The 13,851-nt window shown below is 38.0% G+C and overlaps 1 protein-coding gene across 1 annotated transcript; it reads right to left on the bottom strand.

Moving 5' to 3' along the window:
- Nucleotides 1–7,372: 7,372 nt before the first annotated feature.
- On the bottom strand, nucleotides 7,373–13,460 carry LOC107791475 (vesicle-associated protein 2-2-like). Its single transcript, XM_016613559.2, has 10 exons — nucleotides 13,253–13,460; nucleotides 12,076–12,137; nucleotides 11,342–11,412; nucleotides 11,139–11,220; nucleotides 10,521–10,636; nucleotides 10,267–10,449; nucleotides 9,873–9,971; nucleotides 9,418–9,768; nucleotides 9,097–9,174; nucleotides 7,373–7,672 (listed from the first exon to the last, which is right to left on the bottom strand). Exons 2-10 carry the CDS (start codon nucleotides 12,125–12,127, stop codon nucleotides 7,559–7,561), a joined length of 1,146 nt encoding a protein of 381 aa, XP_016469045.1. The 5' UTR covers nucleotides 12,128–12,137; nucleotides 13,253–13,460; the 3' UTR covers nucleotides 7,373–7,558.
- Nucleotides 13,461–13,851: the final 391 nt, after the last annotated feature.

Genomic DNA, 13,851 nt, shown 5'->3' with positions numbered 1-13,851 from the left:
TTTGAAACTCTTATTTGCTTACTTAAAGTCACAATTATAGTATGGTCGGGAACCACACTAGTGGATCCTGGGGGGTGCCTAACACCTTCCCTTCGGGATAATTTTAAGCCCTTACTCGATCTCTGGTTTTCCTAAATCAAACTCTTCTTAGTGTCCTAATGCACTTTAATCATTAGGTGGCGACTCTTCTCTTTTAATACCCACTAAAAGAGTTCTCAATGTCATAAACCCTATTTCGCGAGAAAAAAAGGGGGCGCGACAAGGACCATGGAAAGATGTCTCCATATTCTTTTAGGAATCTAATGTATTCTTCCTTTTCTAACTGTGATAGATGAATGCTTATACGTGTTTCCTTGACCGTTTTGGAATTCCCTAAGTTAACAGCCTCAGTTTCCTCCAAATTAGACTTTGGTTTGTTTTCAAAGTTCTCTACTTCTCTAACAATTTCCTCAGGTATTATATCATCTTCCAGATCCTCTGAATCACTATCCTTATGTTGCATTGTCTCATTACAAGTTACAGTCATAGGTTTATCAAGATATGTAATAATTATGCTGAAAAGAAATGTAAAAAGATAATAATAAATATAAAAAGCAATAATGCATTAATAAAACTTTTAAAATGTCAACAAGTGTAGCTCGATGGATCGAGTAATTATTTCAAAAAAAATACCGAAAAATGACTCAAATGCTCAAAACTATTTAAAATAATTCATGCTAATTTACCAGTCTACCTAGGAACTCGACGGGCCCGGGATGGTGCAACGGTCCAATTCTTGAGAACAGCTCCTTCCTCCATGGTATGAATGGTAAGGTTTTCCTTCTCCTCCTCCTCAACTATCGCACTGCAGTCCATGTCTTCTTCATCTAGGAACAGCTTCCTTATGCCAACTAAAACCTCATCTTCCTCAGATCCCCACATATGTCAACTTGATGAAATGTCTCGTGTAGAGGTGGTACCGGTTGTTCCAGTGGATAATAAGGAGCATGTCATGGTGGTAACCAATCCTGGTATTCTTGCCATGTGTATTCGTATCTGAGTCCAAAAGTCGTACAATGGTATTGTGGTTGTACGGGTTTGGTGATCCCTTGAAGATTTTTGTCGAGACCCTTGCTGGGTTAATACCCCGCCCATAACAGTATGCTTTCTATCTTGTTGCTCCACCATCGATCCTTTTCAATTATGTTGACTCGTTCAATGCAATTGTATGCTTCTCCACCTAGCTTCTTTCTATTTTCGATGACCGGCACAGTCTAATTAGTGTAGATGGGATTACTTCCATCTCCATGGATGATCACCTCCTGATGATTCCACTCAAATGTCACAGCCTGATGCAGAGTTGAAGCCACTGCCCCGGAAACATGTATCTAGGGTCGTCCCAACAATAGATTGTAGGTAGCAGATATGTCTAGCACTTGGAACTCGACATCAAACCAAGTCGGACCCATTTGTAGAATGAGGTTGATTTCTTCAATGGTGGATCTTTGAGATCCATCAAATGCCTTCACATTCATGCTTCCTATCTGTACCTCGTGCAGGCCTTTACTTAGCCTCTTCAAAGTAGTCAATGGACATATGTTGAGACTTAAACCTCCATCTATCAAGACCCTGGAAATGAACTTATCTTCAAATTGCACCGTGATGTGTAGCGCCCTGTTGTGACTCAACCCTTCTGGTGGTAATTTATCTTCATGAAAAGTGATTTTATAGCTCTGCAATACCTATCCGACCATGTTAGCCATCTCCTAACTAGTGATGTTGGTGGGTACATAAGCTTCACTTAACACCTTCATAAAAGCATTCCTATGAGCATCCGAGTTTTGCAGCAGTGATAAGATGGATATTTGGGCAGGAGTTTTGTTCAGGTGGTCAACAATAGAGTACTCTCTCGCTTGTACCTTTCTCCAAAGATCATTAGTGTCGGTCTCGACAACATGCGTCTTAGGTGCAGCTTACTTGCTTGTTCCTCCCAAATTCTCAGGTGTATAAACTCTGCCAGTTCTAGTCATTCCTTGCATCGCACCTATTTCCTCTATTTTTTCTTTTCCCTGTCTACTTGCTTCTGCAATATAGTCCCATAGGATGGCATCAGACTTGTAAGATGGTGTGGGAGCTACCATCACAATGAAGGGTGTAGTTACCTCGACTTCAAATGGCACCTAGGTCCGTACCATAACTAGAGTGAGGGTGACAGGAGATGTTTTAGGAGCATCTCCCTCTCGAATGAGTCCTATAGATCCTTCTTGATTCCATTTTTCGTCAGTCTCTATCACATTTACTCCTTCACCTATATGATCTGGGAGAGGATTGTTACGAACATTTGGTGCAGCTTCCTTTACCTGTATGACCTTAGCGTCGATCAGCGTCTGAACCTTGTCTTTCAACGTGCGACACTCCTCAATTGTATGGCCTATCATGCCTGAATGATAAGCACATGTTTTGTTGGGGTTAATCCATTGGGAGGAATTTTCCATAACAACGGCAGGAATGGGAGCAGCATAACCAGCATCCTTTAGTCTCTCATACAGTTGGTCTATGGGTTTAGCAATTGGGGTGTATTGTCTAAGAGGTTTACGATCGAAATTTGGACGTGGCTTCTAGTAATTTTGGGGGGCGAGTGGTGGTGAATGGTAGTATGTAGGTTGAGTATTATAGGTATGGTAGGTGTAAGTAGGTTGTTGGTATCTCGGGGGTGAGGGTTGATATGTGGGTGGAGGTGCTTGGTATGTGAGAGGAGACTTAGGGCCATGGGCTACCATCACGACACCTACTTCTTTCTTCTTTGAAATACTTCCTGATTGCAAAGCTTTATTCCTCGCCTATTGTACCTCGAAATTGGTCACCATCCCATTTTTAATTCTTTCTTCTATTCTTTCTCCTAACTTGATGATGTCGGAGAACTTGTGATCTTCAATAACCATCAACCTTTCATAATTTTGCAAATCTTACGATCTGACAAAGAACTTGTTCATTTGTTCTTCTTCAACTGCCGGCCTTACCTTCGCGGTCTCTGATCTCCAACGAGTAACATACTCGTGGAAGGTCTCTGTCGGCTACCTTTTGAGGTTTTGAATGTAGAAAACATCTGGCGCATTTTCCATGTTGAGCCTGAATCTATCCATGAAGTTTGACGCTATGCTCACGCCACTAACCCACTTCTTTGGGTTTTAACTGATACACCAAGACAAGGCGTCTCCTCTAAGGCTTCGTATGAACAATTTCATGTGGATTTGTTCCTTTTTTCCTACTCCTACAAGCTTGTCACAATATGTTCTCAGATGCACTTTCGGATCACTAGTTCCATCGAACCTTTCGAATTTGGGAGGTTTGTAACCCTCCGGTAGTTCCACATCTAGCTGAATGCACTGGTCGTCATAGTTTTGACCTTCAATGCCTTTACCACCCTCAACACTCTAAACTCTACCAGTGAGCCTTTTGAGTTCCTTCGTCATGTTTTTAATTAGCAGGTCCTTCTAGATCGATTCGGGTATGTATAGGGTTTTCTACGGGGTGTAGGGTAAAGTTTCCACATATATCGGATTATTTTGTTAGATTCCCGGCATTTGGGTATAAGGGTGGTCATTGGTTGAGTTTTGGGGATCGGGAGTAGGTTGTGGCGCATTCTGGGGAGTGTGATAAGTAGTGGTTTGTGGGTATTGTGTTGGATGATGGTGGTATTGTTGAGGGGTTGGTATTGGTGGCGGGTTAAGGTTCTGGGGAGGTGCGGGATAGTAGTATGGCATAGGAGGATTGGGTGGTGGGTTTTGGTTTTGTGTGTTTTGTAGTGGTGTTTGGTTCTGGGTAGTCGGGTTTTGCTGGTTAATGTCAGGCATATTGAGAGTGAGGGAGAGGTTTGCCAAATTTCGGACCTGCTCGAGCTCGCCTTGTAGTTCCAGGATTTTCTACTCCAGATGTAAGACCAACTCATTTTGTGTCGGAGTACTTTGGCCATCTAAAGTTTCAAAGTTCCACCATAATAGCGCTGTCTTTCCTTATACCACTCAAATAATCCATTTTCCCTTTTCCTTTGCTTTTGCCTTTGGGATCACTTGGTGGAGGAGGATGTGGAGGACCTCTGAAGCTGGTGTGATATGTTGTTGATGCCAGTATGCACGAACTAACCTTTTGGGAATGGGAATATTCAAAAAGAAAAGAAAAGGCAAAAGGTAACCAAGTATAAAAGAGTGTTTGCATAAATATATTTCACAAAGTCATGAAATGATTCGCGTCCTAATTTGGGGACCTCATTGCGCCAGAGATAGGCCTAAGCGACACGTAGACTTGGAGAATATTGATGCCAACATTTGCGTCATTTCACTAATGCGAAAAATGAGTCACCTTTACTAAATTAACAATAATAATAAAAATGCTAATGGCATTTAGCCTTATTACAATCGAAATCTAAAGCTAAGCTAGAAAGTAGTAAAGAACATCATTTCCTAGTCTACTTGGTCCCTGAAGGACCTTCTCCATGCTTGGCTCTTTTGACCCCATCAATTAGGTTCCATAGATCGCACATATCCAACAGTAAGTAAGCTTTTGCTAGATGTAAAATTGGGTAATAATGCAAAATGATATTTTGAAAGTATATATACTATTTGAAAAAATATGAGAGTAAAATTGGGTATCAACAACTGGTGTACTAGCAGTTGTAATGTCATCTTCAGTACCAATCGCCATTATTGACCGCAACTTTGGAGAAAATTGCAAACCCTAGCTTCAATTTGAGATCACTCTAAGACAATTCTGCACCTAATTCTGTAGAACTGAAGTAATCTAGAAGCAGAGAAGAGAATCGAAGGATGACCTAGATCATTGCTGGTGACTCTGATACCATGTTAGCTGCTATGGACAATTGATCTAAAACTTGAGTAGAGAGAAGACTAGGCTCAGCAAGAGAGAAGAGAAACGAGTACTATTTCATTGCAAATAGCTGAAGAAGCAAAAATGAAATCTACTAACAAACTAAGAGTATAGATATTTATGTGTACCTCTAACTAACAACTAACTACCTTTATTAATAAACTAACCAACCTAGTTAGTTATTACTATAACAGTTAACTATAGTTAAGTATCAGCTTGTTGATTCAATCCTTCAACAAAAGCGATCACGTTTGCAAGAACTACTTGCAATTTTGGAAAAAACATTGAGGCGTGATTAGATGAAATTCCAAAGTTTGTACATACTTGCAATAGCTCATGTTGATATGATAGGTCAAGAAGTCAGAGCTATATATATTATTAGTAAAGCACTTATGTTGTTTAAGATTCTCTTCTTTAGCTTCTTTATCCTAAGCCTTGCTATAAATTATTTATGATCGGTAGCAGTAAATAGAGAAGAGTCTCGGACGGTTGATGCTGGGTCGGCCCCTAGGGCATTATTCTCCTTGGGAATGGTTCGGCATTAAGTTACTTTTGAAGTAGGGGACCAGACTGGTGACTGCTGCGATTGTTATCTGCAGGATATGTGACACCCCACAAAGTCGTAAATGACGACGCGAAGCTACAGGTTCAGTCAAATTATCATTTTGTCCTCAAAAATTAAATTTCGAGGTTTCGGATCGTCATAAAGAACATGATAAGAATAAATGATGAATCCAAAGAGTGACATGGTAGATGAAGAACAAAATTCTGTTTAGTAATTCCAGTTTTTCATAGTGTATATATACTTATATGTCTTGCATTTATTGGTTTGATGTACATAACTAATGTGACACGGGATATGGGCAAGTTTATTTAGGTTATACCTTGTTGTGTTCAGTCACAAGTTAAAGCCAACTGATGATGAAACCACCAAAGGATGTAGTGTAGTGGATGAAGTTGCTCGACCTTTAACCAAAGGTCTCGATTTCGAGCTATGGGAATGGAGAAATCCTTGTTAGGTTTGAGCAGGACGGCAGTTAGTCTTCCTCGTCTCTTTTGGGTGGGCGGCGGGAATAGCTCTTCTAGCATTAGTATGGATTGACCAGAGACTAGGAGTAGTCGCCTTCTTTTTCCATAGTAGTCATCTAGCAAGAAAGGAAAAGACCACTTAGCACAGTGGAATAGGAAAGAGAGCGTCGAGCACAACTTTCGTGTCACCAGAAATTCTTTTTCGTCTATTGGGAGGTTAAAAGAAAAAGGCTCTGTCAAGCAGGCATGATTATCACGTCAATCGACAGTTGAGAAATATTATTTTCGGAGCCCTCACTTTAAGCTATCTTTCACAGTTGACAGACAACGTGCCAGCTACGCTTCTTCTTCTAGAACCTAGTCTGATTCCCCCTTCCGAAAGTGTCATATCTTCTTCTATCACAACCCCTGTAATTTTACTGTATTTTAAAGAAATAATTTTTTTGGGTTTCCTGGTAGGTGTTTGATACCTACTTTGTGATTAATCTGAACTCGAAGAAGTCCCACTTTGGGTAAAACGCTTTCTATCCGAGACGACTTCATACCTAGATCTCGAAAACATGATCAAGCATACTTTTATTGTATTTTATGGAAGTGATTTTTTTTCCTCATCCGGTGCTCGGTACCTACTTTTTTATAAATTTGGATTCGCAACAAGAAGTCCGATGTGGTGGGTGGGTGGGGGGGGGGGTAATGGGCGCCATACTCAATGCTCAAATTTGAAATATTTGGAAGAGCACTTACAACTAAACCACAACTTTTGGTGGTATGGAAGTGATGGCTTGCAATGGCTTAATAATCAACAAGGACTTCGACAAGCTAGTGAACAATTATATTATCTCTGGCATACACCAATCTAAGAATACAATCAGCAAACTGTATATCGATAGGTCTGCCAACTTAGGCTCTTTTACCGTGCTATGTTCGGCCGGCAACTTACATGAATTTTCTTGTTCGATTTTTTTGTTTTTATTTTTTAAATTCTACTATGTTAAAAGATCAGAGGAGGACAGAGGAAAGAAAAACCGGTGAGAGCTGGAATAGGACTTAATGTGTGTGTCTTCCTCTGTACAGATCTGCACGATTTTGCATTAGTGTTCAGTTCAAAATCATTTTCAGTTGACTGCTAGCGAAGGGTTTATCAACTTTTACTAGCTATCGTTAAACTGGAATTACATGGATAAAACTTTTCGGAGATGTGTTTATTTCTCATATGCTACTGCCTTTTTATCGATGATGGATCAACTCGAATCACACATCAAAAGTCCAAAATTCATATAGTTTCAGTCATTGTTGCCAGTTTAACTTTTCCTACACCATACGTATTAACTATGTGGAAAACAAAAAGAAATTCATTTTTGGGCATCTCAAGGTATTTCTAGTTATTAATGGGTTGAAGATATACGAAGTTAAGAAATGAGCAGGAAATATTAGACCAACCCAAATGACATTCCGACAGCTCCAGCAAGGTGCTTCCAGGTTACAAAACTATTAGTAATTCTTTATTGAAATATTCTTTTTCATTATGAATTCCATCTACATACATCCACCATTTTCACAAACTAGTTAGGTTGACAGCTAAAAAAAGATGCAATGTTAATATGCTGAAGATACAGTAAGCTCCTAAACAGTTACAATATAGCAAAAAAGCCAGACAAAATCCTTGTTAAGCACGTCGAAGATACCCAATGGTAAGACAAATCAATGCAACTATGCAAAGGAATAACGGGGGAAAACCGACTTGAGCTCTCCTTCCAACACTCTTCGTCCTTAGTAATGCCTGTAAGAAATGACAGGTTCAAAATTTTAGAATTAGACACAGCCTTGAGGTCAATGTGATCCCAAGTTCGTATGCAGAAGAATTAGGTGAAACTATTTCGTTTCATAATAAAGAAACAGCACAGCAAAAGTCTGATTATTTCAATGGGGCTTCAACCTGTTATGAAGTCACTTTAGCTACATGTAATATTTATCAAAAACATTCCAATCATCATTGTTAGTACCTGAGAAAGTGATTATCCTAGACATATGCAGCATCTAGTTGCATGGTAGCAGAATAGCCAACGAGTTTTATCGTTTCATTAGGAGGAAACTAATTTATGGTCTACAAAATCAATTGTCTCTACAAAGTTCTTCATTGCGAATGATTGGAAAAATTTGTTCTTTCTGAGGACATAAACTACCCCTCAACTCAGAAAGCAAGGCATAAAATGTAGAACTTAAGGCGAAATTCTTCTCTGATTAGGCTTGAAATGGATAAGTGCTGAATTTCTTTGAGATTCGAGAGACAACAAACTCTAGCAGGACTCTACTCCATTGTAATAGAAAGGAGCATACTTTCGATTTTCTAAAGAACAAAGCCAACATACCCTTAAATAGCATAAAATGGATCTAAAACTCTTCAAGAGAAGTTGCACTTCTGCCTGAAGCACAAGATTGACATCGCCTCAGATTCTAAAGCAACTCCGGTAGGACCATTCATTTCTTTGTTAACATGTACATAGGATCAGCATCCAAACTGCTTCATCAAACTTCTTTATCCACGTAAATGGCCTTGATTAAACTTATCACTCAACACATTCTTGATTATTAATAATTGAGTTTAGGAGGTGAAAAAGTTTTGTAGTTCCCAATAATGGTCAGTTAGCAGTAAGAAAATTAACAACAATGAACTCCTCATTAACTTGGTAACACCCTTTTAACTGTAAAGAAATCAAACCAATAGGAATTATTACCCGTTCAACTTGATTATTTAAATATTGAGTCTAGGAGGTGAAAATGTTCTGCAGTTGTTGTCAGTTAGAAGTAAGAAAATCAACAACAATGAACTCCTCATTAACCTGGTAACACCCTTTTAACTATAAAGAAAACAAACTGGTAGGAATTATTACTCGTTTAACTTGATTATTAAACAATTTAGTTTTAGGAGGTGAAAAAGTTCTGCAGTCTCCAATTCCTGTCAGTTAGCAGTAAGAAAATCAACAACATGAACTCATTAATCTGGTAACACCCTTTTTAACTGAAAAAAAAAAAAATCAAAGCGATAGAAATTATTACTCGTTCAACCTGAAAGAAGGCTCATTATCTTGCTTTCCTTAAAGAGATGTTAGGATAATCGCAGAACAATTTGTTAGAGAAAAGCACAAGATACACCACTAAGAGTACAAAGCAAGAGAGACAGCATAGAGAGATACAGTCACTAACCAATTCTTGTTTCAGAATTTCCATGTCTTTGATGGTACTTCGCTTCTCTTCTTTAAACTTCGCAATTATGTGTTCAGCCTGTAAGGAAATTTTCATCAAGTTCCAACTCTTTGTTTCATAAAGAAATTCTAGGCCACAAGATTGCTAGAGTATCATTGTTATTCAGCACCAATGTTTTGGGGAAGGGAATTCTGCAGGCTACTTCAAGAGTTGCTTACTGACAAGTCAATACCAGTCCAATAGATATTGAAGGATGTGGTGTTAGTGCATAACCAAATACTCGAGTAGTAGAGTACCAGAATCTAGTACAAGAAGACTAACCTCAATTAGATGAGATTCCAGTGAATTTATCTTAGACTTTAGCTCTTCAACATCTTTGGATAGTGACAATTTTGTTGTCTCCATGTTCAGATGTTTTGATTTGACAACCTCATTGGACTCCCTATTCTTAGGAGAATTCAACTCGACATCTTCCACAGACTTTAGCTCCTCAACATCTTTGGATAGTGACAATTTTGTTGTCTCCATGTTCAGATGTCTTGATTTGACGACCTCATTGGTATTGGACTCCCTATTCTTAGGAGAATTCAACTTGATGTCTTCCACAGTCTTTGCCAATTTTGGCTCCTCTTCTTCTGCAACAAAATCCGCACCTTTGCTATTCTCAACCACCTGCATTGAGAAGCGATTGTCTCTAATAAATCGCCGTAGTTCAAAAAGTTGTCATTATACAAACGTCTTTCACACATACTTGACATATTGTTGTTTCAACAAACCTCATCAGTATTGGACTCTGTATTTTTTGCAGAGCTCAAACCTAAGTCCAAAACCTCTATTTCTTCCTCAAATTTAATATCCTTCTTGTTCTTACCGACCTGCATTTGGAAAGAAAACTTTTACTACTGCATTAACACAGTTTCAGAAAAGGAAATGTCTCATGATAGTATGTTTTTTCTCTTGATGATGCCAATGACCAATGAACAACCGCACCAAAAATTAATGTCACCAAAGTTTATTAGCTGGCCAAAAGTAACGGAAATATGCAGGGCATTGCAAACCAGTAATTCATTAGTTGACATTCTCCATGGTTTTTATCAGATAATTAAATACTGAATTCCTGGAAGGCACTTCCATACAGGAGAGTAAAACAGTGATGATAATGCAACTTACAGTTTGAGCCGGAGGAAGATTTTCAACACCACTTGGAAATTTTTCCTGTTGCATTGAAGTCTCAATAGGTGCACCTTGCTTGGAAATTCCATTAGCGGGCTGCAGAACTGGAGACTTGGGTGGGCTAACCAGAACAACCCTTAATTTGCACTCTTCAATATATTTTCTATTATCTTTGTTGAACTGGCAAAAGTACAAAACGAAAATGAGAAAGTATAAAATCATTGATTCAGATGAGGCATTGTAACTTTTACCATGCTGGGTGTAATTTCCTCTTCACTAGTTCCAAAAGGGACAACTGTGCCCTGAATCAAAAATTTATCCTTGCATTGCATATCGGATGGAGCGGTCCTCTGAGCTTGCATTGTAACTGCATCTCAAGATAACGTCAGGATTAGAAACTGAAGAATGTTCTTTTGACCGGGGTCTTAATCAACCAGCACAGATACAAAGTTCGACACATCTTTGCTTGGTTGGACTAATTTTGCTATAGAGTATTTGAATTCAAGCTCAATTATGAGATAACTACTATTCAGGGTCAAATCTGACTTGACAATATCTTGTAAAGTCATCTTGATAGGTCAAATTACCAGACCTCAAACTGCAGAAATCAAGCATGAGCATTGAAAGGAGAAAATTAGTTGAATGAAACTTCCTTTCATGTGTTGCTGATCTCCACACATTGACGTTTAGATTACTAAAAAGATTCAGTAAGCAGGAGCACTAACAGAAGCTACATCTACTTTGCTGCAATGTCTTTGCTCCCCAACTCGTAGATGACTACTCACTTGAAGAAGCATGCTTAGCAATGCAAGGATAATTAACTTTATGGCTGTCAATGAATAAGAACCAGAAAGAGAAATTATATATACCTGTGAAATCATATGTCGATTTTGGTTTGATAACACCTATATTTGGCCGGACACAATATTTCTTAGGTGAAGTGGTCTTCACCTGTAAAACAAAAAGTACAGAGTTGGATGGCCTTTTGCTCAATCTCAACAAGGGGCAGCTGCGCATGTATCTTATTTTCTTAAGAGTTTATATGAATGCCTTTTCGACAAAATTACCATACCTTGAAAGCTACATATTGGTCTGTGATATTAACTAGGTGAACTGCACATGAACTTTGTTTCTTCACCTCAACTAAAAGCAAAGATAAGAGTTAGAAGCGCATCCTTTAATCCAAAACAATATAATAGATGCATATGAAGCCTAACTCAAGAATAAGCAAACATCTTTGATGTATCCCAATAAGTCTCAAAAGGTTAACTCTTTATTGAACTGTCTTCCTCTTGAACCAAGAAGGTGTTTATAAGAACATTTCTTATTTGGCTAAATGTCAAATAGTGATAAATGATAGATAAGATAGTTACCATCCAGTAGTTACCTTTTTTATCTTTCAACCCAAATAGGGCATTAAGCAAATTAAATAACCTCTTAAATAATTTTTTCCTTTTCAGTACCTCTGAATATCATTACAAGCGACACACATCTATTAATTCAAGAAGAATATGAAACCAAAACAGGCTTCCTCAGCTTTAGTGTAGTCGAAAAGCAGTCACTACCACTCAGAATAGTACATGACAAAGCCAACTCTGTACAGTGATTTCATTAAATAGCAAGTATTCTTGGGTTTAGCAGATGTTGATGCTTTCATATAGTTAGCTCAAAATTTTAGTACTCAATGCAATTGAAGGGCATCAAGAGTACTTGCCAGAAAATGTCAAGCTCACCCCATATTTCCATTCTATTTTTCATTCCATGTCAATTTTGTGAGGAAGCAAATGCAAAGTTTCAAGAACTTACATGTGAACTTGAGCTCATGAGGTTGAATCTCCATTAGTTGTGTGTTTGTCATTGTTCTTCACCTGCAATCATAGTAATACAATAAACATGATTTAACCCAGGAGAAACCATAAACTACTAAATAAAGCAAAACAGAAACAACATAGAACAATAATGAGAAAGAAGGGACGAGGAGGGATGGCCTATGGAAAACATAAACAGGTGCTTATAGTCAGAGGTGGATCGACAATATGGGTTCACGTGAATCCAGTAGCTTTTGTCCAAACCCTATATATGTATTAAGAAATCCATTAAATATCTATAAATAATTGACTGAGAACCCAGTTATTATTATTTTATAGTATTAAAGTTGAAGATTTGAGGTCACTTTAGGAACCCATAAATTTCAAATCATGAATTTACCTCTTATAGTACATACATTCAACTTAACTGATCAGAATCAACTAATCTCACTGCCGACTTATTTGAGTGCAAAATAAATTTCTACATAAAACTAATCTCACTGCCGGCTTATCTGAGTGCAAAATAAATTTGTACATAAAACTAATCTCACTGCCGGCTTATCGTCACATATGTATTTTAAGGCTTTAAGCTAGAAAACAGCAGGAAATTTTTGAACAAAATGAATCGCGGTAGTGCAAAATGTAAATATCCAGTATCAGATGCAAATACTCCAATGACAAGTGATCAAGCAATCAAACAAGGAATCAACAAAATGATTTTTTTTATAAATAAAAGCATAATAACAAGGAACACCTAAGCCAGTGCTTACTTAGAGAGAAACAATCAACAAAAAGAAATTATATAATTTGCTTCCGTTTGGTGACAACAGGCCGTGGAATGTTAGTAGGTGTAGGAGCAAACTAAGGCGGATCTCTCTCTCTCTCTCTCTCTCTCTCTCTCTCTCTCTCTCTCTCACACACACACACACACACACACTCACGCGCGCACCATATGTATATGACTGTGCATCAACTGATTTCAAATTGAGGATGCACTGTGGTAGAAGTTAATTGTAAGCTTGGAATCAGAGAAAAAACAATCGTAGAAAATCGTCAACTAATCCAATTCAGATTGAAAAAAAAAAAACATTAACAAAAGTTATCAAGTAATTGAAAGGACAAATCAACAACGAAAAACGACTAATTAAGTGAAATGAAATGCAATGATTACTTACAGAAATTCAATATCAGGAAATGCTCCTCTTCTTCTGGTGAAAGGCAATTGTGAGGGACGGCGTTGATTATATACTTATATAGAGAGATAGAAAGTAGGTGATCTGAAACACTCGTAGTGAAGACTTGAAGCGAAAGAATGAGGGAATGGGGCGGTTGCGCGCTCTCTCTCTCTCACACACACTGTTAACGCCTAACGGAGTTATGATTAGTTACCACTGCGCTCCATGCTGCTGCCTTTTAAAAAGAAAAATTAAGTATTACTACTATTTGGTAAAATATGTACTTTACCCGTTCACCTTGCGCTCAAATCTCTTTTACACACTTATTAAACACGAAAATAGTACACTAAAAGTCTGTCAATTACACACCTTTTTTACCATGTGTCAAACGTGTGTATTACACATAAAAAAGGCGCGTGAAAACTAAAAAATCATCTGAAATTAAGTTTTTTTATTTGTTTTTTTTATTTTATTTTTTAACTATTTCCTTTTTAAATTAAAGAAAAAAAACATAAATCCATGTCTTCTTCCTCAACCCAAATCCCAGCGCTTTCCCCCTCCTGTTCGTCTTCTTCCCCAACCCCCATTCTAGTTTTATC

The sequence above is a fragment of the Nicotiana tabacum genome, chromosome 7 (assembly GCF_000715075.1).
Source record: "Nicotiana tabacum cultivar K326 chromosome 7, ASM71507v2, whole genome shotgun sequence".
NCBI classification, from domain to species: Eukaryota; Viridiplantae; Streptophyta; class Magnoliopsida; order Solanales; family Solanaceae; genus Nicotiana; species Nicotiana tabacum.
Note: the sequence above shows the minus strand (reverse complement) of the source record. Positions and strands in the feature narration are given on the sequence as shown.

What these genes read in the sequence shown, in the direction of transcription:
- LOC107791475 (XM_016613559.2), bottom strand. Translation starts at nt 12,127, where the DNA reads ATGACAAACACACAACTAATGGAGATTCAACCTCATGAGCTCAAGTTC. An exon ending in TCATGAGCTCAAGTTCACAT is followed by an intron (nt 11,413 to 12,075) that starts GTAAGTTCTTGA and finishes CTTTGCTTTTAG; the next exon opens with TTGAGGTGAAGAAACAAAGT. An exon ending in AAATTCTGAAACAAGAATTG is followed by an intron (nt 7,673 to 9,096) that starts GTTAGTGACTGT and finishes CATTTCTTACAG; the next exon opens with GCATTACTAAGGACGAAGAG.